The 27,237-nt window shown below is 44.2% G+C and overlaps 2 protein-coding genes across 3 annotated transcripts in view; both read left to right on the top strand.

The window, feature by feature from the left end:
* Positions 1–13,343, top strand: part of PNPT1 (polyribonucleotide nucleotidyltransferase 1) — a 69,922-nt gene extending 56,579 nt beyond the window's left edge. Inside the window, exons 21-28 of the mRNA XM_075862983.1 lie at positions 18–81; positions 1,301–1,384; positions 2,953–3,036; positions 4,508–4,614; positions 4,699–4,754; positions 7,975–8,053; positions 8,811–8,858; positions 13,071–13,343. Coding sequence (XP_075719098.1) covers positions 18–81; positions 1,301–1,384; positions 2,953–3,036; positions 4,508–4,614; positions 4,699–4,754; positions 7,975–8,053; positions 8,811–8,858; positions 13,071–13,217 — 669 coding nt within the window. The 3' untranslated portion in view covers positions 13,218–13,343. The remainder of the gene's footprint in view (positions 1–17; positions 82–1,300; positions 1,385–2,952; positions 3,037–4,507; positions 4,615–4,698; positions 4,755–7,974; positions 8,054–8,810; positions 8,859–13,070) is intronic.
* A 6,712-nt stretch (positions 13,344–20,055) lies between these two features.
* The window catches only part of PPP4R3B (protein phosphatase 4 regulatory subunit 3B), a 54,640-nt gene continuing 47,458 nt past the window's right edge, over positions 20,056–27,237 (top strand). The window contains exon 1 of one of the 2 annotated variants that reach the window (XM_075862981.1): positions 20,056–20,626. In XM_075862981.1, the coding sequence (XP_075719096.1) occupies positions 20,485–20,626 (142 nt within the window). In that variant the 5' untranslated portion in view covers positions 20,056–20,484. The remainder of the gene's footprint in view (positions 20,627–27,237) is intronic. The other variant, XM_075862982.1, reaches the window with a different exon arrangement.

Below are 27,237 nucleotides of genomic sequence, written 5' to 3'. Positions count from 1 at the left end.
TGTTTTTGTTTTTATAGGCAGACGTTAAAATCCCAGGATTACCTCTTAAAGTTGTTATGGAAGCTATCCAACAGGCTAGTGGTATGAATATTTTCCATTCTTCTTTTTTCTTTTTTTTTTTTTTTAACATTTACTGCAGGTCTGAAAATGTAAAAAAAAAATCTTGGGCAACGCTTTTAATATGCAGCCATGCATATTGTCTTCATGCAGCTAAGATTACTTATTGCACCAGATGTTCCTATTTTGTATGGAGCTTATCGCTGCAAATGTATTGGAAATTACATCCAACACATCTTACTCATGTGGACCATTGAAATGTCATAGACTTTTCCAAACTGTGTTATGTGGATGTAGTTAAGAACTTTTGTGACCTGGATGTCACCCTGTTGTACACCTGTACGTAGCAATTGGATGACTTCCATGAAATCCAGCTTGCTTAATATGGGGTTGGGACAGCTGGCATTTTAGTGAATGCTTAAACGGAGCTTATCTGCAATACAAGATATGGCATACATTTCCGAGCACAGCAGTACAAACATCTTTAATTGGGATTATGATATTAAGAAAAAACACCAAACTCTCACAACCATGTGTTTACGGACCTTGTTTTGTGCGCTGGGGCACAGTCATGGAACATAAAAGGGCCGCACCCAAAACTGTTGCCACAAAGTTGGAAACTACAATTGTCCAAAATATCTTGGTATGCTGAAGCATTAAAATTTCCCTTAACTGGAACTAAGGAGCCTAGGTAACCCTGAAAAAACCACCCCATATCATTATCCCTCCTCCACCAAACTTTACAGTTGGCATAATGCAGTCAGGCAGGTAACGTTCTCCTGGCATTCGCCAAACGAAGACTTGTCCATCAGACCGCTGATATAGAAGTGGGATTCATCACTCCACAGAACATGTTTCCACTGCTCCAGAGTCCAGTGGCGGCGTGCTTTACATTACACTGCTCCAGAGTCCAGTGGCGGCGTGCTTTACATTACACTGCTCCAGAGTCCAGTGGCGGCGTGCTTTACATTACACTGCTCCAGAGTCCAGTGGCGGCGTGCTTTACATTACACTGCTCCAGAGTCCAGTGGCGGCGTGCTTTACATTACACTGCTCCAGAGTCCAGTGGCGGCGTGCTTTACATTACACTGCTCCATCCAGGGCTTCCAGCGGTTGGACCCCCACTTATCAGCCTTTCATGGCTTCAACGTGTATAGATGTCGTATTTTGGTTTACTTATGTTTTCTTCAATCTATCTTGAAAATTGACCCTGCATTGCCTAATACTCTTGTTATCTCTACAGTTGCAAAAAAAGAAATCCTGCAGATCATGAATAAAAGAATCGCAAAGCCAAGAGAAAACCGGAAAGAGAACAGTCCTGTAATTGGTAATACATTTGTGTTTTTAGTTGAAAGCGACACGGTTTTAAATGGGGAATAGTAAATTCAAAGTCTAAAGAAGTAAAATGCTATGAATTGAGGTTCTATGGAAGAGTGGCTAGCCAAAGAAGTGACTATTTTAACCAGTTCAGGACCGGGCTATTTTGCGTCTTCAGGACCAGACACCGTTTAGCCCTTTTTAGCACGTGTCAGTTAAATGGCTATAACTTTTTTATTTGTTGGGCTAACAACGTGATTTTTGCGATGTTTTTTCCATAGACAATGCAGGTTTCTTTTTTTTTTTTTTTTTCGTTTTTATAAACCTCCTTTTGGCTATTTTAGAATTTTTATTCTTAAAGTTTGAAAATAATAGTAAAAAAAAATAAGCTTTTTTTACGTTTCAGCTATTTTTTTTTTGGTAATAACATAGTTTTACCCTAAAATAGACCTTTTATTTGTGATAGTCATTGTCTACTGTCAATTTTAATATATTACATGTCTATATTTGGGTCAGGGCTAGCGTTACAACATTGATTGGCGGGGGGGGACGTTTTTTTTTGGGGTGGTATTTTATGTGAATTATTATTATTATTTTTTTGCACTTTACTTATATTTTTTTTATTACTATGGTCTGTCCCTCAAAGGTCAAAAAAGACCTTTGGGGAACTTGATATATTTTTTTTCTTTCTTTTATGCCATGTTTTTCCACTGTAACTGGAGATGCACAGCAGCCCCAGTTACAGGGGAAATCAGCCCTCTCATAGTGACGATTGTCACTAATAGGGCTGTGCTGGGTCTAGTAAGACCCAGCAACAGTCTGTCACTAACGGCACCCGGCGATCATGTGACCAGTCACATGATCACCGGGAGGAATAGAGACAGCGGCGCGGCCGCTGCCTCTATGCCTATACACAGCGTTCATTGAGCGCTGTGTACAAGAGATCGGAGAAGACAGAAGTAGCAAGTTAAAAGCCGAGCCGTAAAAAGTCTATGGCACGGGTTTTAAGGACCCTGACCCCTGGCTGTAAAAAAAACAGCCAGCGGTCGGGAACCAGTTGTTCTTCCTGGGTGATGCAGGAGATTGAGAGTTATCTGACTGGATGCTATAGGCAAATGCTCACATTTTCCTCTGCACCAGATGTTTCTACTGCGTTGCCTTAAAAATGAAGGTCAGCCAATTGATAGTGGTGGCAGTAGCTTGCAGATAGAAGGCTTCATGGACCTGTCCTCTAATGGACATGTTGTAGCAAAGAGATTAGGTAATGATTTCAGAAAGGTGTTCGATTTTTAAAAAGTGGTATTAGGACCAACCTTTCACATTTAGTCACTTCTCCCCAAATGGAACTGGTTTTATACTTCGATTCTGAATTCTCGGCTGAGTAGTTTATAAACCCTATCGCAAAGCAGAATCATATACTGTTTTTATTTTGTGAATTTTTTTTTTTTGGTATGCTGAATTTAGGAAAAATGATTCATACTTTGTGATCTTTTGTTCTTGAGAAGCTTGATAGGTGATTTGTTAGCATCATGGTATAGATATTTGAGGAATTTGAACTATTTATTTTTTATTCCCTAGAAACTGTTCAAGTACCATTATCCAAGAGAACTAGATTTGTTGGACCTGGAGGATATAACTTAAAAAAACTTCAAGCAGAAACAGGTCAGTGCATAACTTTTATCCCTTTGTACGTGAATTGTGTTCGTGAATTTTTCACCGGCGATTATGGTTTATCTCGGCAACCTACAGCACTCCAGCTGTTGTGAAACTACAATACCCAGAATGTTCTGACAGTCTTTAGCTGGAATAATAAAGCTTTTGGCTGTCCGGGCATGCTGGGAGCTATAGTTTCCCAACAGTTGGGGTACCAAAGTTTGCTGACCCCCAGGAGTAAGTTTCTGGGTCATCTAGAGAAGGGGCAGTTGTTTAAACATAACTTTATTCACCATTGTTTTGTTTTTTTTACCCTATGTCCATTTAGTGTCCAGCCCTTTCCACAAGCCAAATATTCCTGCTGCCCGTGTTTAGCATGAATCATGCCGAGCAGGTGATGCCACAATAAGAGAGTGCAGAAGCTATTTGTATTTCATCAAAATCATGGGCTTCATGGCTTGAGATAACGGGCAGATTGGACTAACCAACAAGCAAGGAACTGAAAATGGCAATTGGTTTACAGAAAGCAGATCTCCTTATATTGTATCTGAAGAGGAGACTATTGCTGGACTTTGCCTTTTAAAGAAGATCTGTCCCCTATGTTAGTATATCTATGGGCAGCATAGAATAGAGTGGGGAAACACTGAGCGTGTATATTTTACTTTGTTGTAGAAGACTGTTTAAATCCTGCCAGGACTCACAGAGCGAGCCTATGAGTCCCACACAGAGTGATAGTGACAACTTTTTGTATGAGTACATATACAGGGACAGCTGTCAATCACTCTGTGGGTGGGGAATGTCTTCTACGTGGAAGGAAAATATACCAGAGAACTATATTTCTAGTTCATTATTGGAGGACACAGCACCATGGTTATATGGTCCTGCCACTAGGAGGCGACACTAGTTAGGAAAGTCTCTTTACACGTAGGAAAGTCTTTTTCCTACCTAATGTCGCTTCCTAGTGGCAGGAGCACATACCCATGGTGAGGTCTCCCCCAATGGATTTAACAAAAAATATATTTTACAGCAAGTACAGATCTCTTGTTATCCCTAAGATAATCGTCTCCCCCCTCAAGCCTATGCTGCCTTCATAGGGTAACATTGTAGACTTGATGTGCCTTAAAAGGCATGTTGACCTGTTAAGATTGTTTGGGCTCCATGTGTTTGGCCACTCTTAACAAGAGGGGCTTCAGTTCTTTGTAGAGTACCCAAATCTTTTTGCTGCTACTCAGAAATTTCAGATATAAGGATGTGTCCTCTTGTGGCCCAGAAGAAGACCATTTGAAATAGCAAATGGCAAAAAAAAATTATACATACTCCTGAAAAAACACATTTAGTTGTTGCTATATGTGTGTAGTAAGTAAACATAATACAGTAGTTGCAGCAATGTAATGAGTATATTCATGCATGATTATAGTAATCCGAAGTAAACCGAATTGGCTATATCTTTTATATTAAAGCCTTGTGTCTTGTTCTGCAGGAGTAACCGTTAGTCAATTAGATGAGGAGGTATTTTCCGTTTTTGCTCCAACACCTGGTGCCATGCAAGAAGCCAGGGAGTTCATCATTGATATCTGCAAAGATGATGTAAGCGTTTACCCGATGAGTGCTCCAACCAATGACTATGGTGTGTTATGTTATTTCCTTGCTAAAGAATTTTCTATTTTACAGCAAGATTTTCAGTTGGAGTTTGGAGCAATATATACAGCCACCATAACAGAAATTAGGTAAGGTTTTATTGTGTTGTGGCTATTGTCTTGTGGTTTTATCATCTATGATTAGAGTGTGAAACGTGGAAAGTTTGCTGCTGATGACCTACCTATTATGCTTCAGAATTTCTCGTTCATCTCAGACCATGGGTATATGCGATTTCCACTTGGTGGCATAACATTAAGAATAAAAGTGTTGGCCCCTCCTACAGTATATACCCGTTCTACAGGCACTGAGCTAGTTAGTCTTTGCTTTGTGTCTGTAGGAGGCCGACACAACTGCTGATATAGAAGGCTGTGTTTTGCTTTTTTTATTCGTTTCAATTTTTCTCTCCTTGTAACGGGAACAGGGGCGACGCTGTCTCTTTTCTCAACTTCTGGCGGTCGCTCAGTATTTCCACTCACTCTTATCCGCCTATCACACATGAAGACGAGCGCAAAGCTCCTCTGTCACCCACCAGCCTAAGGGTCGTTCCCCTTTGCTCCCCACTAGTGTCTGACCTCATTGCAGACCGCACACTGGCGATACTGCTGGTCCTGCATATTTAGGGTTGAACTTGAACTGAACTTAGACATGTGAGTATTATCCCAACCGCCCCTCACAACACTCCCACGTCTGGCTCCACTTTTTCCTCCAAGCGCCACTACAGGCAGACCTCTGAGATAAAGTCCCCAAATCTCTCAAGTCTCCCGGCTGCAATTTTCCGTGTCTCTGTAGGGGTGGGACTTGAAGTTTTGTTCTTAGCCAGCGTTTGGTGCACGGCCATCATGTGACTGCCGGCAACCGAATGCTATAGGAAGAAGGGGCTGGTCCTCCTCTTTGCGGTGTCTTCTCAGAGACGAGCCAGGGGCACCGCACACAGAATTTCTTGCAAGCAGCTGTTGCTGTTGGCACTAGGATCGCTATTAACACTCTGCAGAACATCCTAGTTAACCTCAGGTGGCCATTACGTCTTTTCTAATTAGTTTCTAACAGTAGCTTAAGTGGGCTCATAATCACTAGTTTTTTTTTCCCCAGTTGTTACTTGGAAAAAAACTGTGACCCTATACTTCAGTGTCAGGACCAGAGGAGAATCCTCCGGAAACGTACCTTATGCATCTCACTATCCTTGTTCTACATGTGGCCAAAAATTCTCATGTGGGAAACCTACTTCTCTGCACGATGCATGCCGAGCTCCAGGCTAAGCATTTGTAAATGCCCGCCCTGAGGCCCAGCCGTCTCAGATCCCCCCCCCAGCATTGTCCCACCTATTGCTGAACAGGCTCATTCTCTTTCTAGGGTAGTCGATGACCTCTCTAATGTCACCCAATCCATGATGGGGTAAAAAAGGACTTTTATTTAAAATTACTGGAAGAGGTCATACTTCCTAGTGGCAACAGCATATACCCACAGTCTGCATCCCACAATGGACTGGACGAGAAAAGGATTTTACGGTGACTACTCAATAAAATACCCTTTTTCCCTGCCCCTCCCCCCCCCCAGGTTTTACATTGATGGCCTTTCCTTAGGATATACTGTCTATGTAGGGGTTCGATCCCAACCGAACAACGAAGGAGTGGCAGTGAGCCGTGGTGCCTTCGCTGCAATATCCAGCACAGTGACTGCAGCTCCGGCTGTTCACTTGAATGGACTGGGCTACGGTACCAGGCACAGCCACACTTGTTAGCACGTCGCTGTCCTGGGTGCTGCAGTGAAAAGCTGCAGGGCCCCAGTGATTAACAAAATCAATTGAAAAACCCCATTATGGCAATGGAAGCTGTATTTTAAGTTTCATTGTCTTATATGGAGGGAATAGTTTCATTATTAGGAAGATTAACGGTATGAGAATTCGTCCAAACCCACAAACTTGGTTTTCTTTTTTTACAATATTCGATGCATCAATAGAAGTTCGTATGAGCGGTTATTCTCCTCTTATGTCACAAGATGGATTTAATATTATGCCAATTCAAATTTTATACCTACAAAACGAATATGTGCAATGTAGGGTTGTCACGATACCAGAATTTGGACTTATGTACCGATACTACGTGTAGTATTGTGATACTCTATACCAAAACGTTACACTTGCCAACAATAATAAAAATAAAAAAAAGTTCTTCCATTTTCTGATGTGAGGCACGAGGTGTGATGAATTTTGAACCTCCATGTGCCTCACATTAATAGTAACCCCATCATGTTCCTCACAGACAACATTGGGTTAATTACTATTAATGTGAGGCACATGGAGGTTCAAAATTCATAATACCTCGTGCCTCACATTAATAAGTGAATGAAAGCAGATTTTATTTTATAACCGCGTAAACATCATAAATGACACTATAAATTTATTACGGTCGCGACAATACCGAATATGTGTTTTATGTATTGAGACTTACACATTTTTACAATAAACATTAAAGTATTATTTTTTTTTAAATATTTCTTTATTTTTTATTTCACTTTTTCTTTTTTCTTTTTTTTTTTACTTTAATGTACTGGCATATATCTATATGCCAGTACATTAGCCTGTGTGCTGATAGTAGACAGGCAGTGGTTAGGACATACCTAAGTATGCACTAACAGGAAATATGGTCACAGTCCTAGGGTGCTTCAATGGACCCTGGGCTGTCTGCCCATTCCCTGTAACGCAATCCAAAGAGCAACCCCCTTCTCATTTACCCCTTGAATTCTGCGGTCCGCTTTGGTCGCAGCATTCAAGGCAATAGCGGCTGAGATCAGAGGTTTCTCTGATCTCCGCCGTTTGGAGCGGGGCTGCGGCTGTGTAATACAGCCATTGCCCCGCTCCTGACAATAAGGGTGTGCGTGCAGTCAGCATGAGGTGATGCGGCCGGCGCTGCACAAATGAGCGGCAGTGCAGGCACTGAAGACAGAACATGGGGGTGTTTTGTAGTGCGCCCGCCATGTTCTGTCTTCAGTGCTGGCGCTCATTAGTGCAAGGCTGGTCGCATCACCTCATGCTGACCGCGCGCACACTTCAGGACTCAGGAGCGGGGCAGTGACTGTATTACGCAGCCCTGCTCTGACTACGTTCATGTGTTACTATACTAAGCTGTGAGGTCGCACAGCCTAGTATCGAAATACATGAATTAACGGTTTTGAATCGTTTGAGGGTGCACGGCATCGAAACCGCATAGAAGTCTTGATGCATCATGCAACCCTAGTGCAATGTTTTATAAGTTAATCTGTTAAACCCAACTATTGTTTCCCATTTATCACTCTATTCTACTATTTTTTCAGAGATATTGGAGTGATGGTAAAGCTTTATCCAAATATGACTCCGGTTTTGCTTCATAATTCACAACTTGATCATCGGAAAGTAAGTTTGTTTTAAATCTTTTAATAGTAAAATGAGTTGTTTCTGCTTTTGTGTATCTGCAGCTAAATAGGTCTAAACCTCCATACACATTAGTCGGCCGGTGTCGCCAAAATCGGTCGACTTCCATCTAATGTGTGTTGGCAATATGACTCTCGATCAGTCCAGTAAATATGTTCTGAGGAATTGTCTGCCCATCAAGGCGGTGTGCTCATCGATTTTCTGCATCAATTTGGTTTCTATTACAAGGTATAAGGACACAGTGTGCATCTTAATAACTATACATTCTCCTAGAAAACCCTTGTTTAATGGTTGTCCACCTTGCTAAATTAAATACTCCCATAGTTAGCTGCCTGCATTAGTGCGCTCTTAAAATTTGACGGTCTATGAAGTTACCTCCTCCATGTGAGCTAAAAAATAGAAGTACTTTAAGAAATGCTTATACTCTGGTTTCCCTTACAGCCTCAAGACATTGAATGGAGCGGCAGCAGTAATGTTCGACCACTGCTCCATTCAAAATCCTTTTTCACTGCGATTGTGCAGTGAAGAGGAACTGGTGTCAGGACCCCCTTTCTAGTGATTGGTGACGTCCCAGTGGTGGGACCCCCAGCGATCATACATTTATCACCTATTCTGTGGATAGTTGATAAATGTTCTTAGTGGGAAAAACCCTTTAGTGAATAGTAATATGTCGTGTTATTCATGTAAGCATCCTGTCTTAGTCAGAATTATTCAGATCATTAAACTCATTGTTTTTCAGATACAGCATCCAAGTGCATTGGGTTTTGAAATTGATCAACAGATCCAGGTATTTGTATTAAAGGCTTTTTATGCTTAGGAGATGGATCTTTTTTTTTTTTTTTTCTTGGCACTGTACAGATGTTTATCAATTAATGATAGTATTCTACAATTTATCATCCGTGTCTTAACTCCCTTTGTTAAAAAAAACTGAATTTCTTGACCATATGATCAGGGGACACCGCACCATGGATATAGGCACTTGCCACTAGGATGCTGACAGTAGATGGGAAAAGTCTTCGCTCCGCCCAAGCAGGCCAAACCCTCCTCTCAGACACGCTTAATAGTTTTTTAGTGTCCCTAGGAGGTAGACCTGACATGATTCTCAGGTCTGCTGCTAATTTTATATATATATATATATTTATTTATTTTTTAGCTGCAGGGTGGTTGTCCGCCTAAGCAACACCCTGTGGGTCCTAGGATACCAGGTAGACCTGTTAACTGTGCTTCTCTCACCGCCGTTCAACTAACTTTTTTAATTTATTTTTAGTGCCACTAGGGACTTCAAAATGCGATCTTTTGATCGCTGAAATAATGCTTTGGTATACTTAGGGTGGATTTACACGAACGTGTAATACGTCCGTGCAACGCACGTGCTTTTCACGCGCGTCGCACTGACCTATGTTCGTCTATGGGGCAGTGCAGACTGTCTGATTTTTGCGCAGCGTGAGTCCGCTGCGTAAAACTCACGACAGGTCCTCAATTTCGGCGTTTTTCGCACATCACGCACCCATTAAAGTCAATGGGTGCGTGAAAATCACGCATGCCACATGGAGGCACCTCCGAGGGACGCGCATGATTCGCGCAACAGCAGTCAAACTATGAATGTAAACAGAAAAACACCACGTGCTTTTCGGTTTACAAACATACAGAGTGTCATAATGATGGCGGCTGCGCGAAAAGCTGTCAAGTGCCTTTTGCGTGCGCAAAACGCAGCGTTTTTTGCTCGTGTAAATCCGCCCTTAGTGTAAAACTGACAGGCAATCTAGTAGGCCATGCCTCTTTCATGGCCTAATCGACATATAGCCAGGGCATGCCTGGGGGCTCTCATTAGGCCTCCAGCTGTCATGGCAACCCATCGGCGACTGGCAATCGCATTTTGTGCGCCTCTTGTTGGTGAAACACGGAGCCCCCTTCCTCTGTAAACCACTTAAATGCTGCGGTCACTATTGAGCGTGGCATTTAAGGGGTTAAATGGCCAAGATTGGAGATTTCTCTAATCCTAGCTATTGCGGTGGATGCCCGGCTGTTGATCACATCTAGGTTCCCGTGGTAATGCGGGCACAGCTTCAGTGCCCGCACAATCACATACATGCATGGCGGAATGTGCGAATGGTTGCCTTTCCATGCCGTTCATTTACACGATTGTGTTAAGGTGTTAAAAATCTTTCTGCAAGGGGTGTCCCGTGCTGTTCCGGTTTTCTGACATCTCTGTGAACCCTGGGAACTTAATTTAACGATTCAGTTCCCTCCCTTCAAACCATTACAGGAAATTTCCTTGTGGCTATTACATCCATCAGGTTTCGGAATGGACTGTTCTGTTCTGCAAGTCTCCTTTACTGGTCATCCATAAGGTGGTTGTCCGTTCAGTCCCTTCTTTTCTCCCAAAAGTGGTCTCTGCCTTCCACATCAATAAGGAGATAGTCCTTCCATTATTTTGTCCCTCCCTATCTGTGGTAAGAGCATTCTGCGTCTATCTGGCTGTGACCGAGTTGTTGAGATGCTCCGACTCTTTGGTCATCCTGAAGGGCCATGTGAGCGGTTAGAGGCTTCCAAGGCCACCGTTGCATCTTGGATCCGGTCTGTCATTTTGGAAATCTACTGGTCCAAAGGTAAACTTCCTCCCCTTCGGGCCGCTGCTCATTCCACGAGGATTGTTGGTGACTTCTGGGTGGCCGCTCATGTATGCCAGGCTGCTACCTGGGCTTTGGTGCACACCTTCATAAAATTCCAACAGATCCATTCTTTGGCCTACTCTGATACCAGTCGGGGCTGCAGGCAGTTGTGTGTTAGGCGGGCCGCCTGTTTTTTTTTTGTTTTTTTTTTTCTTTCTTTTCCACATATCCCCAATGAGATTACCTGAGAAACCTGGATTATTTTTTTACGCGTTGATTTAATTGAGGGCACATATCCTGCCCTCTTTTCCAGGCCTAAGACCTGTTCCGGCTGGCTTTTTTTTTTTTTCTCCCAGGAGATGTTTTATTTTTATGTTTTCTCCTACTGCTTCTGTGCAAACTGCATTAGCTAGTTTTTTTGGGAAGGGCATGGCCTGCCTGGGCAGAGCCAAGACTTTTCCTATCCAGTGAGATCATCTTAGTGGCAAAGGCTTATACCCATGATCCCATGTCCCCCAATGACTTCAACAAGAAAGGGATTTTATGGTGAGTACAAAAATCTAATTTTTTTTTAAAATATAATTATTTATCAGCCTGCTTAAAGAGGCTCTGTCACCAGATTTTGCAACCCCTATCTGCTATTGCAGCAGATCGGCGCTGCAATGTAGATTAAAGTAACGTTTTTATTTTTAAAAAACTAGCATTTTTGTCCAAGTTATGACCATTTTTGTAAATATGCAAATGAGGCTTGCAAAAGTACAACTGGGCGTGTTTACAGTAAAAGTACAACTGGGCGTGTATTATGTGTGTACATCTGGGCGTTTTTACTACTTTTACTAGCTTGGCGTTCTGACGAGAAGTATCATCCACTTCTCTTCAGAACGCCCAGCTTCTGGCAGTGCAGACACCGCGTGTTCTCGAGAGATCACGCTGTGACGTCACTCACAGGTCCTGCATCGTGTCGGACGAGCGAGGACACATCGGCACCAGAGGCTACACTTGATTCTGCAGCAGCATCAGCGTTTGCAGGTAAGTCTATGTAGCTACTTACCTGCAAACGCTGATGCTGCTGCAGAATCAACTGTAGCCTCTGGTGCCGATGTGGCCGACACGATGCAGGACCTGGGGCAGGAAGTGAGTGACGTCACAGCGTGATCTCTCTAGAACACGCTGTCTGCACTGTCAGAAGCTGGGCGTTGTGTAGAGAAGTGGATGATACTTCTCGTCAGAACGCCCAGCTAGTAAAAGAAGTAAAAACGCCCCGATGTACGCACATAATACACGCCCAGTTGTACTTTTACTGTAAACACGCCCAGTTGGACATTTGCAAGCCTCATTTGCATAAATACAAAAATGGTCATAACTTTGCCAAAAATGCTCGTTTTTTAAAAATAAAAACGTTACTGTAATCTACATTGCAGCGCCGATCACATGCAATAACAGATAGGGGCTGCAAAATCTGGTGACAGAGCCTCTTTAAGTGTGGGGGTGATTTGAATTTGTACTTTATAAAAAAAAAATAATAATTCGCCCCCCTAGGGGGCTTAAACCTGCGATCATTAGATCGCTTATGCCATAGACTGCAATATTACAGTATTGCAGTCTATGACAAAATTGGTACATTGCTATTAAGATCTGCGACAGGCAGATCTCTATAGCAATATTCCTATAGCAGGCCTGGGAGTGTTTTTGCAGGCTCACAGCTGCAAAGGAATACACCGGATCCCGCCGTGCGAAAGCCAGTGACTGGCCTCTAAGTGAAAGGGGCATTAAAAAAAAAAACCTCAGATTTCGGTGGTCACATCTGACCACAGCATTTGAGGGGTTAAATGCTTGCGATCAGAGATGTTTCTGATCACAAGCATTGGCGCTAGGTCCCTGTTGTGTACCACAGCAGAGACCTGGCGGCTATGACACCCGCTCGGCTTCTGAGTGGGTGCCATGCCATATTCAAAAACCCTTTCCTGACATTAATATACAGATTATCAGCGGGAAAAGGTTAAAGCGAGCCAGTCAGTAAGTTTGGAGCCACTAAACCACCAGCATGCTGTTATACAGCTCGGGTTTAGTGTTCCAAACAGTGTTCCAAACAGGATGGAGAGCGGCATTGGGTGCATGCACATTCTGGCTGTCTGCAGCTGCCACTAGGGGGAGCACCTGCATACTGTTTATTAATTGTGAAGATATATTAGGAAGTTAATCGCCACAAAATTTAGGACCTAAAAATTGACATGGTATTAAAAGGGGAACAATCACTTTAAATAAATAGGCGTAGGAAGATCTATTATGTTCTGCTTCATTTTTGTTGGCTTATAGGTAAATAGAAGACAATGGAATAAGTGTTATGGTCCGCAAAAAAACCTACAGCCCTGTTTCTTCACTTACAGGTAAAATACTTTGGCCGTGATCCGACCGATGGTAGAATGAGGTTGTCTAGAAAAGTCTTGCAGTCCCCCCCTAGCACTGTGGCCAGAACCCTGAGTGACAAGAACAGTATTACAATGAGCGAAGCAAACTCTTCAACCTCACCGTAGACAAACCCAGGACAACTGTGAATGATCAAGCAACTCGCCCTTCCTGTCTGTATATTCTGTACATAACTTATTTTTAACCTGATAAAATTGTATTTGATACGGTCTCATTAAATGGCTTTATTGCGGTATTCCTCTCGGAGATGCTTTATTTTATTTTTTTATGCTGTATGGAAAGATTCATGTTCGTGTACAGTTCATAATCCACTGAACTGGTGAATATGCAGGTAAGGGCTTTGTACACCTTTTGAACTCAAGTTTATTTAGTTTTTAATAAAACCGTGTTTTAGGTGATTTTAAAGGTTGTCTGTCACCAGAAATTGGCCTATCAAAGCAGCAGCACCGTCATATAGTGTAGCCTCACCAGAATAGAATGCGGTTTTCAATTTTCAGATGCGTGGCACCGCTGCAGCGATAATCACTTTATTCAATATATGCAAATGAGCTTTTTACAGAAACAAGGGCGTCACCATTGCTCTACACTGGTCTAGCTTCTATCCCCAGTCTGTCCCTCCCTTCCTTATATGATTGACAGGGCAATCCAGTGTAGAAGCTGTGATCACGCCTGGCCCCGTATTCTCCTGAGCGCGCCTGCTGCTCGGCTTCTGATTACGTCACACCACACCCAGGTGCTGTACTGCGCATTGCGCCGATTCAGAAGCCAAGACGCGCATTCGCTCAGGACAATACGGGGCCAGGCGTGATCATGGCTTCTACGCTACCTGGCCCTGTCAATCAAAGAAGGGAGGGATAGACTGGGGATAGAAGGTAGACCCGTTTAGAGCAATGGTGATGCCCTCGTTGCTTCAAAAAGCTCATTTGCATATGAAGAATGACGTTATCGCTACAAAGGAGCCACGCATCTGAAAAAGGGAAAATCGTGTTCTATTCAGGTGAGGCTACACTATATTACTGTGCTGCTGCTTTGATAGGCCGATTTCTGGTGACCGACAACCTTTAAGTAACTTTTTCATTGACTTTAACCATTTAAAACAATAATAATTTCTAAGATACAGTTTCTATGTGTCCTGTAAACATAGAAACAAAGCCGAACACGTCAGGTCAGCTGTACTGACTGACCGGCTGAAAGCTCGTCAGCTAATAACGATCACATCGAAGTTTAGAATGGATCGGTGGTACTAATTCATGTCCTGCATCATTTGTAAATTATTCCATGCATAGCGGATAATGTAGTAGTGTAGTCTAGGGTAGTAATGTTCAATCAATAAAATTGACCCCAAAAATTAATTCTTAACCCCTTCGTGACCAGCCTATTTTAAATCTTAATGACCAAGCTATTTTTTACGTTTTTCCATCGTCTCATTCCAAGAGCTATAACTTTTTTCTTTTTTTTTTGCATCGACAGTTGTATTTGTTAATTGCACCATTTTGGGGTACATATCAATTATTGATTAACTATTTTGGGGGCGTAATAGAAAAAAAACAGCAATTTTTTTGCGGCTTTCATATACACAGTTTACCGTGTGGTATAAATAACACATCTTTATTCAGCGGGTCGTTACGATTGCGACGATACCAAATTGATATAGTTTTCCTTTTGTTTTACTACTTTTACACACTAAAAACATGTGTTTTTCAAAATTATGTGTTTTTGTGTCTCCATATTTGAAGAGCCGATGCAGCTGTATGAGGGCTTTTTTTTTTTTCTTGCGGGACGACTTGCAGTTTCTATCGGTATCATTTTGGAGTACAGGCGTTTTTTTTTTTTGTTTTTTGTTTTTTTTTCACTTTTTTTTTTTTTTTTCTAATGCAGAATGAACAGAAAACAGCAATTCTGGCATTGGTTCTTATTTAATTGTTTACAGCGTTCGCCGAGCAGGTTAAATAACATAAGAAGTTTTAGAGTTGGGCTGGGTTCACAAGACCATATTACGTCCGTAATGTACGGAACGTATTTCAGTCGTAAGACCCGGACCGAACACAGTGCAGGGAGCCGGGCTCCTAGCATCATAGTTATGTACGACGCTAGGAGTCCCTGCCTCTGCGTGGAACTACTGTCCCGTACTGAAAACATGATTACAGTACGGGACAGTTGTCCTGCAGCGAGGCAGGGACTCCTAGCGTCGTACATAACTATGATGCTAGGAGCCCGGCTCCCTGCACTGTGTTCGGTCCGGGTCTTCCGGCCGAAATACGTTCCGTACATTACGGACGTAACATGGTCGTGTGAACCCAGCCTTGGGGTCATTACAGAGGCGGCGATACCAAATATGTGTAACTTTTTACTTTTTGTTTTTCATAATAAATAATTTTGTAAGGGGAAAAAGTGGGTTTTTCATTTCTTTCCACTTTATTAATAACTTTATTAAACTTTTTTTTTTTACTTGTCACACTAGACTTCACTATCCGATCGCTTTTATAATACACTGCAATACTTCTGTATTGCAGTGTATTACTGCCTGTCTGTTTACAACCACTACAGGCAGACCTTGGGGGGCCTTTATTAGGCCCCCGGCTACCATAGAAGACACTGGCACCCTGCGATCTCATAGCAGGGTGCCAGTGCGGTGAGAGAGGGATCTCTCAGCCCTCTCCCCAAAACCACTTAGATTCGGCGCTTGCTATTGAGCGCCGCATCTAAGGGGTTAAACGGGCGGATTTCCATCCGCCCGCTGGAGGACGGAGTTTTAACTGCTCCTGGTGCTGCAGATTTGTTCTGATGCAGTGCCGTGAAAAGGCGTATGCATCAGAATAAAGCCTGTTAGTGGCTGCTGTGAAAAGGCGTATTGGCGGTCACGAACTGGTTACATTTATCCATGCATAGGCATGGCATCTACACCATTCAGCCATAACATAAAAACAACTGACAGGTCAAGTGATTAACATTGATTTATCTCGTTACAATGGCACCTGTCAAAGGGTGGGATATATTAGGCAGCAAGTGAACAGTCCGTTCTTGAAGTTGATCTGTTACTGTGGGCCATGATAGAAAGGTGTCAGCATACACAGTGCATCACCGCTTTCTGCATTTAGGTCTGTGTAGCAGTAGATCAATCAGAGTGCCCATGATAACCCCTGTCTACTCTCAAAAGTGCCTACAATGGGCACGTGAGCATTCCAACTGGACCGTGGAGCAATGGAAGAAGGTGGCCTGGTCTGTTGAATTACGTTTTTGTTTTTTTTTTACATCATTTGGATGGCTGGGGGCATGTGTATTGCTTACCTGGGGAAGAGATGGCACCAGGATGCACTATGGGAAGATGAGCCAGCGGAGGCAGTGTGATACTCTGGGCAATTTTCTGCTGGGTTACTTGGGTCCTGCCATTTGTGAATGTCACTGTGATGTTTCACCTACCGAAACATTGTTACAGGCAAAGTACGTCCCTTCATGGCAATGGTATTCACTTATGGCAGTGGCCTCTTTCAGCAGGATAATGTGCCCTGCCCCGCTGCAAAAACTGTTCAGGAATGATTTGTGGAACATGGCAAAGAGTTCAAAGTGTTGACCTGGCCTCCAAACTGCCCAGATCTTAAGAAGGGTTGTCCGACGAAAATGAAAACGGCTGATTCGGAGACAGAAGGGGGCTAGCTTAACTGATGAATTGAGCCAGGCAGCCAGCCCCTTCATCTGGGTCATCGACAGACCGAGAGGGAGTGGGATCACCTGGTGTCCGAAGAACTGCACGGAGTTCCACTGTATATTAAAAATCAAAGTCTAGGGCAAGAGGACACCCAGCGTAAGCACCTATAGAAATGCATTTGCAATGCTTTTTCTATGATTAAAAAACATGGCTGATATCTTCCAGTGCTACACCTGTCCATGGGTTGTTTCTGGTATCGCATCTCCGCTCTATTGAAGTGGATGGGATCCACCAAGATTTATTGGGATCTGTTTTAAAACCATACCGTCATAGCCATTATGCTTCCGTTAAGAATGGAAGTCCTGATGTGAACACAACCCAAGGTGTTCTGGTCAGATATGCATTGTGGCTTCTGTTCATAACGCTCTGCTGGATCCTTGTACAATGGATACCACCGATGCCTGACGGACCCTAATGAATTACAATAAGTCTATTAGGTTCTGGAATGGTTTCTGGGGTTTTGACAGGAGGAATATGACTGCATGGAAAACTGTTTTTTCAGTCAAATTTGCCAGGGATAACGATGGAGTCTCACAACAGAACCCCTGACAGTGTATATCTGTTTTAGGTTAGGTTCACACCACGTTTTTGCATCCTGTTGAAATGTCCTGTATTTTTATTTATTTTTTCCAAGATTAGAAAAGAGGAACCTTTAAAACAGGAGGCCTATCCTATTGCCGTTGATTTCAATTGTACGAAAAAAACAGCATTTCTGCGCGTCCTGCTCATAAACAGGATGGAAAAGAAGCGTGCGCCGTACAGTTAAACCCTGTTTTAAAGCGTTATTGCACTTCGGCTGTGATCGGCGCTCCTTTTCAGGCTGAAGACTGCTCACATACAACATCTATAAACCTGTCTTCAGGCTGACGAGGAGCTCCAATCACAGCTGAATGTGCAGAGCGATCAGCGCTTCTGCGCCTTCATTTCAGCGATGGGGGGGGGGGGGGGTCTCAGCACGCGGACCCCCACCGATCAAAACTTCTGATATGTCTGACATATCAAGCGGTTTCTGAAAGTATAGTTATTTTAGGCTCTGTTCATACAGTGTTTTTTGGCACTGATTTTGATGTGGAAACAGTGTCTGGATCCACGCCAAAAAACTTCCCAAATCTCCTCCCATTGACTTCAATTGGAGTCAAAGGCGTTTCTTTTCCTGAGCATGTTTTGTGAGCTCGCGGTAAAATTAAAAAAAAAGCGACATGACCTTTCTTGAGGTGCTTTCTGCCTCAAAAACCCCACTGAAATAAACGGGGGACGAAAAACACTTCCACGAACGGTCGTGGTATTTTCCTTTGCCTGGGGAAGAAATAGGTTAAAAAAACGTGAAAAACAGCCTTAAAAAAAACTTCAAAAACTGCGTATGATACAAAGCCACTTAAGAAAATAAAAACGGAACTGATTTTTCCAGGCACAATTTTCTGCCTGCAAATAACTGTGCGAACTGACCCTAAGGGTATGTGCACACACACTAATTACGTCCGTAATTGACGGACGTATTTCGGCCGCAAGTACCGGACCGAACACCGTGCAGGGAGCCGGGCTCCTAGCATCATAGTTATGTACGATGCTAGGAGTCCCTGCCTCGCTGCAGGACAACTGTCCCGTACTGTAATCATGTTTTCAGTACGGGACAGTAGTTCCACGCAGAGGCAGGGACTCCTAGCGTCGTACATAACTATGATGCTAGGAGCCCGGCTCCCTGCACTGAGTTCGGTCCGGTACTTGCGGCCGAAATACGTCCGTCAATTACGGACGTAATTAGTGTGTGTGCACATACCCTTACAGGTAAATTTCATCAAAAAAAATAAAACCAGTCTGGACCTTTCAACGCTATGCAAATATGAGTTTCTAACAGGGCCTTAGATCTACTCCAGCTTTTCACTTAAAAAATATAGATTAAAAATGGTGTGAAACTGAACCAGGCCTAGGTGTATAATTGCTATTTGATTTTCCAAAACAGCTTGCAGACTGAAATCTGCTATGGGCCTGGATCACACACAGTTTCGATGCAGTTTTTTTTTTAACCAAAGCCAGAAGTGGAAACAAAAGGAAGGAAGGAAAAGACTGACACATCTCCTTTCTTTTGTGTCCTATCCTGTGGTTGGCTGGAAAAGCAAAACTGTCTGTGTTACTGGCCATAAACTAGTGAGTCTGGAATTTAGCTTGGGATGTGACTGGAGTAGAAAACACAAAACCAAGAATTCACAAAGTTATCCAACATCAAGACAAATCATTTATAAGACTGGGTTCACAATGTGCTCGTCTAAGAAAAAAAAAACATGCGATTTTGGAATAAACTAATTTTTTGAATATTTTAGCTGTAAGTCTTGGTTCACACATTGCCGTCAAAATGTGTTTTTTTGCCACGATCCGCTGCAAAATTGCTAAAATCACGTTAAAAAAGAAATGCATTTGAACGCAACGTGTGAACCTAGCCTAATGTGGTTTTGAATTTAGTAGTCATAGGCTTACAACTATGTATAGGTAAAAATGCATAGGTGTTAAAACATGTGGTTTTAGAAAATCGCACAATGTAAACGCCCAGCCAAAGCTTCCCAATATTTTATGTCGATTTTAACTGTGTTCAAAAGCAGAGTTTCCCTTATTGCACTGGGTGTAACACGGCATATTCCGCAGCGCTGTCACCCAGCAGTCATATGGAGGACGATGATCATCATATTGTCACATAACTGCTCCTTGTGTTTGCTGTGGGGACGTGATCTCTGCGCTATGGAAACAGCTGCGTCCTGACAGTGGCACGAGCCCGGCGCTGGAGCGGACTGTCATTGGACGCCCCTCATTGGCTGACAGCAGTTTGTTTTCCTACTGTTTCCCTGGGGTCATAAAGATAAACCTTGTCCATTTATTTACACGTTCGAGGTAACGCCAATGTCATATGAATAGGAAACTGTAGAGGGCGAGAAAGAGCAGGCTGTGAAGAGCAAGCAGCCATTTTTCTTTCTGGTCATTCTGCTACAGGCTGCAATCAGGACCAATGTGGCGCTATCTATCTACATCCAATTGTTATATTACAATTGGCATTGTGTCGCCTTGGCGCGGCTGTTTACATTTCAGAAGCTGCTATCCCACTTGACTCGAGTTATATTACACATGTGATATGTATAATTGTGTTGCCCACATAAAATATGGCCGCCACTGACCTCCCCGCCCTGTTAGGATGACTCTGCCGGCTAGCACCATTTCGCGGAAGTCTTTGTGTTGCTTTTTGAGCCTAGAAGGACACCGTAAACGCTACTTGGCTGGCGCTCTCTGCTGGTAAGGCCTGTTTCGCGGAAGTGTTTGGTGGGTTTCTTGTCCCTGGAAAGGCACCGTAGCCCCTGCCGAACAAGCTAGTACAACCTGTTTCATTTATCGTTGGAGGAAGAGAAAGGAGAGAATCGGGTTACAAGATGGCGGCTGTGTGATCTGCCAGTAAAACCGAGGAGGAGGAGGTGGAGGATCGCCGCTGGCGGGAGGAGGACGGTAACAACGAATAGAGGGGGATAGAAGAAACCGGCGGCCCAAGTCTCCTCCTGCCAATAGAGAGCCACTCCAACTTCAGTCCCCGAGGCAACCGGCAAAGGATGAGCCGCGGCGGGGGCTTTTCGTGAAGGTGGTTGTGAAGAAAGCGGAGGCGACAACGAGCGAGGGCACAAAGCTGCAGCATCATGTCTGACACCAGGCGGCGGGTCAAGGTCTACACCCTGAATGAGGAGCGCCAGTGGGACGACAGGGGCACCGGGCATGTGTCCTCCACCTATGTTGATAGGCTCAAGGGGATGTCGCTGCTGGTGCGGGCCGAGGCTGACGGTGAGAGGGGGCGCAGGGCGGCGTGTGTGAGGGAAGGAGCCCCCCAGGTTGTTCTCACGGGGGAGGGGGACATACTAGTCGTGTGTGCAGGTTCAGGACACGTGTGCCCGGCTCATACACCCCTGATAGAGAATAGTCGTCCAGTAGCTGCAGAACTACAAGTCCCAGCATGGCCAGTGGCCTCAGGATCACACGCTGCTTATCCTGACTGTATTTATTATGAGGGTCTGTTTGTACCCTGACCAGAATGTTTTTCAGTCAGCGCTATTCTTGCGTCAGAACGGCGGCACTCGCGACAGACTCCATAATAAGGCTGTGTAGCGCAGAATGTCCGCCAATACTATAGAAACCTATCCGAACACATAAGTCATTGTTCTGTGTGTGTTCGTCATGTCGGATCCGGCGCTTTTCGTTATTTTTCTGTTCCTTTGATGAAAAATGCAAATAACTCCGGTGTGAACAGAGCCAAAGTCAATGTGGTCGATCCGGTGCTGTTTGGATCCGGCTGATTAATATGGCGCCGTGTTGTGGCTTCAGTTATAAACGCATGTAATCAGTGCAGTGTAAGGCCCTGTTCACATCTGCGTTGCAGGCTCCGTTGGGGACCACCGTTGCAGACTCCATTTGTCCTTCATAAAATGGCATCATCCTGCTCTATTTTATTTAGCAAAATGATAGTAACCCATTAAAGTCAATAGGTTTCGTTGGGCGCCGTAGGTTTCTGTCATGTGACTGATCTGGCACCACCGTTATTCTTCTACTCCTAGACTGAATTGCGATGCCAGTGTGAACACCGCCGTAGGCCCCGTGCACACGGCCATGATTTTCATCCTTCATTACGGATGAAACTGCGGACCCATTCACTTCTATTGGTCATGGCACCTTTCTGTATATTTACGGATGTGCCCGGGCCGTAAAAATTGTCCGCAAATTATAGAACACGTCCTATTCTTGCCATTGCAAATGGCGACGGGTCTGTAGCCGTCTGATCTGCTTTTGCGGACAGTAAAAAACTGGAGACCTCATTCAATGAGGCTAAATGACTAAAAGTTTTTTGGGAACTTTGCCAACTAATACAAGGGTTACAGCTGGTTGGGTTAATATTGGTTGTTACTTAAAAAGGTATTCCCATCTTGGAGTGGGTGCCATTCAAGGTAGAACAGAGTTCAGGGGGCCCTTTTCTAGATATAGATGCGGGCCCTAGAAATGGGTCCCGCATTTATTTGACCTTTACGGCAGATCTTGTGGATATGCCATAAATGTCCAAAATGAGATCACATCTTTATAGCCATTGCTCAACTCACGGATCCCCGTCGTTCCGGTGCTCCGTTCCTTCCCGCCGCTGTGTTTTGACGATGACGTGCCCATATACCCACATGATCGGTGCAGCCAAGCACTGACCCCAGCGCTTCTGTGCCGTAGACCCACTGAGACCAGTCATTGGCTGCAGCGATCTGTATCCTACATAAACTATAGTGGAGAGTGCCCCTGAATGTACAACCCACTCTCGGGTCCTCTCCTCGTGCTTCCCTTTTCAGCAAACAACCAAGGGCCCCATCGGTTCTATGGATATGCCAGGAACGTTATTGGTGGGAAAAGCCCTTTAGGCTTCTAAAGGGCAGGTCATCCTCTTACTGGGCGCTTTGTTGCTGAAATATCCCAGCCGCAATCCCTACAGCGTCTGCTGTGTGCACCGGAAGTCTTCATCTATGCGTTCCCATGAGACTCACATTGAGGATCTCACAGGACTGCATAGTGAAAGACTTCCAGTTCACACAGCAGACGATGTAGGAATCAACTGGTCTCAGTGCAGTCACGTGACGTAATTGCGGCCGGGATATTTCGGCAACGAGGATAACCTGCCCTACCTTTTACCGGGTGTACTTTACAAACAGGGGCCACATTGAAGAAAAAAATAAATCACTGGAATGTCTCTTTAAAATTGAGGCTGATGGGTGGGAAATTCCTTCAGAAACACCTCACCTAGAGCATGTAACTGACGCTACACCCACACTCCCATTCAGGGCGGTGGAAGAAAGCGTGCCTTCTGTGTAAATTAAGTATCCTACTTGGTTGAGCGTGATCATATGGGTGCATCCATGGCACCTAACATGCTAAAATGTTGTGGCCAAGCAGGATGCTTTTTTTTCCAACGGGTGGGTGGGCGGCGTTTGTCACTTAGTGGGTTGTGTTCTTTTCGCTATTCAGTTTCAAAGGGGGCATCTCTTTGCTTTCTGTGTACTTCAGTTCTTGTTTTATGTTTGTTAACAAATTATCAAGCAAATCATTGCGGCTAAAGATGTGTACACAAGCATTTCATGTCCACACTGGGGATAGATTGAGAGAGAGATATGAGAGAGAGAGAGAGATATGAGAGAGAGATATGAGAGAGAGATATGAGAGAGAGATATGAGAGAGAGATATGAGAGAGAGATATGAGAGAGAGATATGAGAGAGAGAGAGAGATATGAGAGAGAGAGAGAGATATGAGAGAGAGAGAGATATGAGAGAGAGAGAGAGATATGAGAGAGAGAGAGAGATATGAGAGAGAGAGAGAGATATGAGAGAGAGAGAGAGATATGAGAGAGAGAGAGAGATATGAGAGAGAGAGAGAGATATGAGAGAGAGAGAGATATGAGAGAGAGAGAGAGATATGAGAGAGAGAGAGAGATATGAGAGAGAGAGAGAGATATGAGAGAGAGAGAGAGATATGAGAGAGAGAGAGAGATATGAGAGAGAGAGAGAGATATGAGAGAGAGAGATATGAGAGAGAGAGAGAGATATGAGAGAGAGAGAGAGATATGAGAGAGAGAGAGATATGAGAGAGAGAGAGAGATATGAGAGAGAGAGAGAGATATGAGAGAGAGAGAGATATGAGAGAGAGAGAGATATATGAGAGAGAGAGAGAGATAGATAGATCGATCATGGCTTGCTGCATTTCTTTTTAAATGACACCATGTCCTCACTGTAGGCTTTTTATATATATCCGTTGACTTTGTTTACACACATTTTTTATATAGTCCCGCTGCTTATTTTTCAGTAGGGAGCGGTTGTGTAAACATTTTCCATATTGGCTCTTTTTTTTGCAGCAAAAGCCGCAGTTACATGAGCACTTGCACTGCCGTATGTAACTAGATCTTCTTGTGCACCTATAGTAATGTTCTCTGCTGGGTTATGTAAGGCTGCAAGCCTGGAACATACATGTGAGTGGTTTTTAATGGATTTTTACATTACAGTGTATGCTTTGTATGCATGTGTGTTTATATACGTGTGTGAATAATCTGTGTATCTGCCCTGTTTGTTTGGCTCCGTAGTCGTGATACGTTTAGATTACATAAATGGATCCTTTGTATGATAAACTGTTCCGTGTACATGTTCTCGTCTTGTAAGTCAGGTATTACCAGTCTTCACTTCTACTACATGAAGTACAGCTCAATAATAACCTGAAATAGGAACCAAACTTATCGTTTAGAGCACGGTGGACAGAATACTGTAGACATTGGGGGCCAGTTAGAGAAGGTCTGAAACAATAAAAAGATGTATTCCTCAGATGCTAGTAAAGACAACCCAGATATTTAGACTGTGCATACCCAGCATATATTCCCCGTTGTAGGGATATCCTGAATTTTACTGAAGATTTCATCCTTCACACAAAAATTGGTGAGATCCAGAAGCAGAGCGGGCATGCTGCGGATGTAAAAATCAGCGGAATGATCTCAAATCCCCACACTGTTTTTTTTGTCTGTCTTCTGCAGTATGTTTATGGAGTTTGAACCTGGCGGATTTAGCCCAATCCTCTATTACATGGTCTATTGATTTAAAACGGAATGGACATATTGAGCCTACCTCTTAGGCTATGTTCACACAGAGTTTCTTTTTACGCGGAACCGCGCCAAAAAACGAGTCAAAAACGGCCCGAAAATGCCTCCCATTGATTTCAGTGGGAGGCGGAGGCGTCTTTTTCCCGTGAGGCGGTTTTATGTCAAAGAAGTGACATGCCCTATCTTCGGGCGTTTACGCCTCTGACCTCCCATTGTCTTCAATGGGAGGCAGCGAAAGCATATTTTGGGGCGTTTTATGCCTGCAACGCTCAATGGCCGCGGGCGAAAAACGCAGCGAAAATTGGCGTGCAGGGAGAGGAAAATGTGCCTCAAACTACTGAACGGATTTTTGAGGCAGAAATTCCGCCTGCAAAAAACTCTGTCTGAACATAGCCTTAGGCTATGTTCACACGGGGTCTTTTGCCAAGTTTTTTGACGCGGAAACCGCGTCGCAAAACTCGGCAGAAACGGCCCGAGAACGCCTCCCATTGATTTCAATGGGAGGCGTCGGCGTCTTTTTCCCGCGAGCAGTAAAACTGCCTCGCGGGAAAAAGAAGCGACATGCCCTATCTTCGGGCGCTTCCGCCTCCGACCTCCCATTGACTTCAATGGGAGGCAGGAGAAAGCGTGTTTTCTGCCCGCGGCGCTCAATGGCCGCGGGCGAAAAACGGCGCGATCATTGCTATTCACACGGAGTATTTTGGGGGAGGAATATCTGCCTCAAAATTCCGTTTGGAGCTTTGAGGCAGATATTCCTCCCCCAAAATACTCCGTGTGAACATAGCCTTAAAGGGTATTTTACTCCGTGTAGAATGTAGTGCAGCATCCAAAAACTGGCCGTGAAGATGCTAGTGAATGTCGTCACCTGTCTGCTCCCTGTGGGGAAGACTGGTTAGGAGTGGTTTTGGGCGTCTTAGGCTGGGTTCACACACAGTTTTTTGAGGCAGATTTTCCTCTGCCTGCACGCGGATTTTCGCTCGCGGGCATAAAACGCCGCAAAATACGCTTTCTCTGCCTCCCATTGATGTCAATGGGAGGTCAGGCGTGAACGCACGAAGATTGGGCATGTCCCTTGTTCCCGCGAGCCGTTTTTTCCGCTCGCGGGAAAACAACTCCCCCGCCTCCCATTGAAACCCATGGGAGCCATTTTTGGCGCGTATTCTGATGCGGTTTCCGTCTCAAAAAAACTCATAAAAAAACTCTGTGAACCCAGCCTTACGGTTTTTCACTCGGACCACTTTGTCTCCCACTGCCAATTTTGCAAAGCTTTGTCGGAGATGCAGTTGGTGACTTTGTAGTTTTAAGGGTTAGCCCATCCTTTTGGAGGCCGTTTAAGACGCTGTGGTAGTCTAATGTTTGAGAGAGAATAAAAAATCCGTAATAGAGCTCAGCACCTGACGTTTTCCATAAAGTGGCCCCTTGACTAGAAGGTTGCTTTACAATTGCTCTGATGTCCACAGTCCTGTCACTAGGGTCAAGTCACTCCAGACCCTGGGTTTCTAGAGCGAGGGGACAAGACCTTCAATTCTTGAAGAAAGCCTGTTGCAGCACAGTTATGCGAGAACCTTTTAATCTATGTTTAAGAACTATATACACAAACATAGCAAAAAAAATAAAAAACAGGGACGCGGTGCGATCTGCCTCGGTCACAGCAATGCTTAGGCTATGTTCACACGGAGTATTTTGGGGGAGGAATATCTGCCTCAAAATTCCGTTTGGAACTTTGAGGCAGATATTCCTCTCCCTGCACGCCGATTTTCGCGGCAATTATCGCGCCGTTTTTCGCCCGCGGCCATTGAACGCCGCGGGCATAAAACAGCGAGGTATACGCTTTCTCCTGCCTCCCATTGAAGTCAATGGGAGGTCGGAGGCGGAAGCGCCCGAAGATAGGGCATGTCGCTGCTTTTTCCCACGAGGCAGTTTTACTGCTCGCGGGAAAAAGACGCCGACGCCTCCCATTGAAATCAATGGGAGGCGTTCTCGGGCCGTTTCTGCCGAGTTTTGCGACGTGGTTTCCGCGTCAAAAAACTCGGCAAAATACCCCGTGTGAACATAGCCTTAAAGGGAATGTGTCGCTAGAAATGTATTCTTATTTTTTTCAGTTAAACAATTATTATTTAAGTAATTACACATGGTTTTAATTTTTTCACAAGTCAGGAAATATTATAAATTAGATTCTAATTTATAACATGGCCATGTGCTGGCCACTAGAGGGAGCAGTTCCCAAAATTGCAGCATGGTCACTGTGGTAAAGCAACCTCATTGATTTATGCTGCAAATTTGGGGTGGACACTCTCTTGTATCCTCACACAATCCCCCCTCCCTTCTGGCTAGTGCCAGGAGAAGGAGGGGTTTCAGTATCTTCAAACCTCCTACACTGGTGTGCCGCCATTTTCTGAGCGACTGCACAGTGCTAGGAGGATTAGATACAGGGCTCAGCAGACAGTATCACACGAACATAATACACACATCATACACTAACATAAATTGCAAAGAAGAAGGTAGGATCCAGCGCTGGGTGCAATTAAAATGGATTCTCTGTTCCAAGTTTAATGGAATGAAATTAAAAGGAAGTCCAGTTGCATAGGGTCCTGGGTGTGTGAAAAAGTGGTGGTGCGTGTCCTCGGGGCCTACGCGTTTCGGACGTCTGCTGCGTCCTTAAACTTGGCTGTAGTGATTTTTAAATGGAGCGCGCTGTCAGTTTTATACTCAGTCAATTTTTGGGCCCCGAGGACACGCACCACCACTTTTTCACACACCCAGGACCCTATGCAACTGGACTTCCTTTTA

Source organism: Rhinoderma darwinii, chromosome 4 (genome assembly GCF_050947455.1).
Source record: "Rhinoderma darwinii isolate aRhiDar2 chromosome 4, aRhiDar2.hap1, whole genome shotgun sequence".
In the NCBI taxonomy this organism is placed as follows: domain Eukaryota; kingdom Metazoa; phylum Chordata; class Amphibia; order Anura; family Rhinodermatidae; genus Rhinoderma; species Rhinoderma darwinii.
The sequence above is the reverse complement of the archived record's forward strand: the minus strand, read 5'-3'. Positions and strand labels throughout refer to the sequence as shown.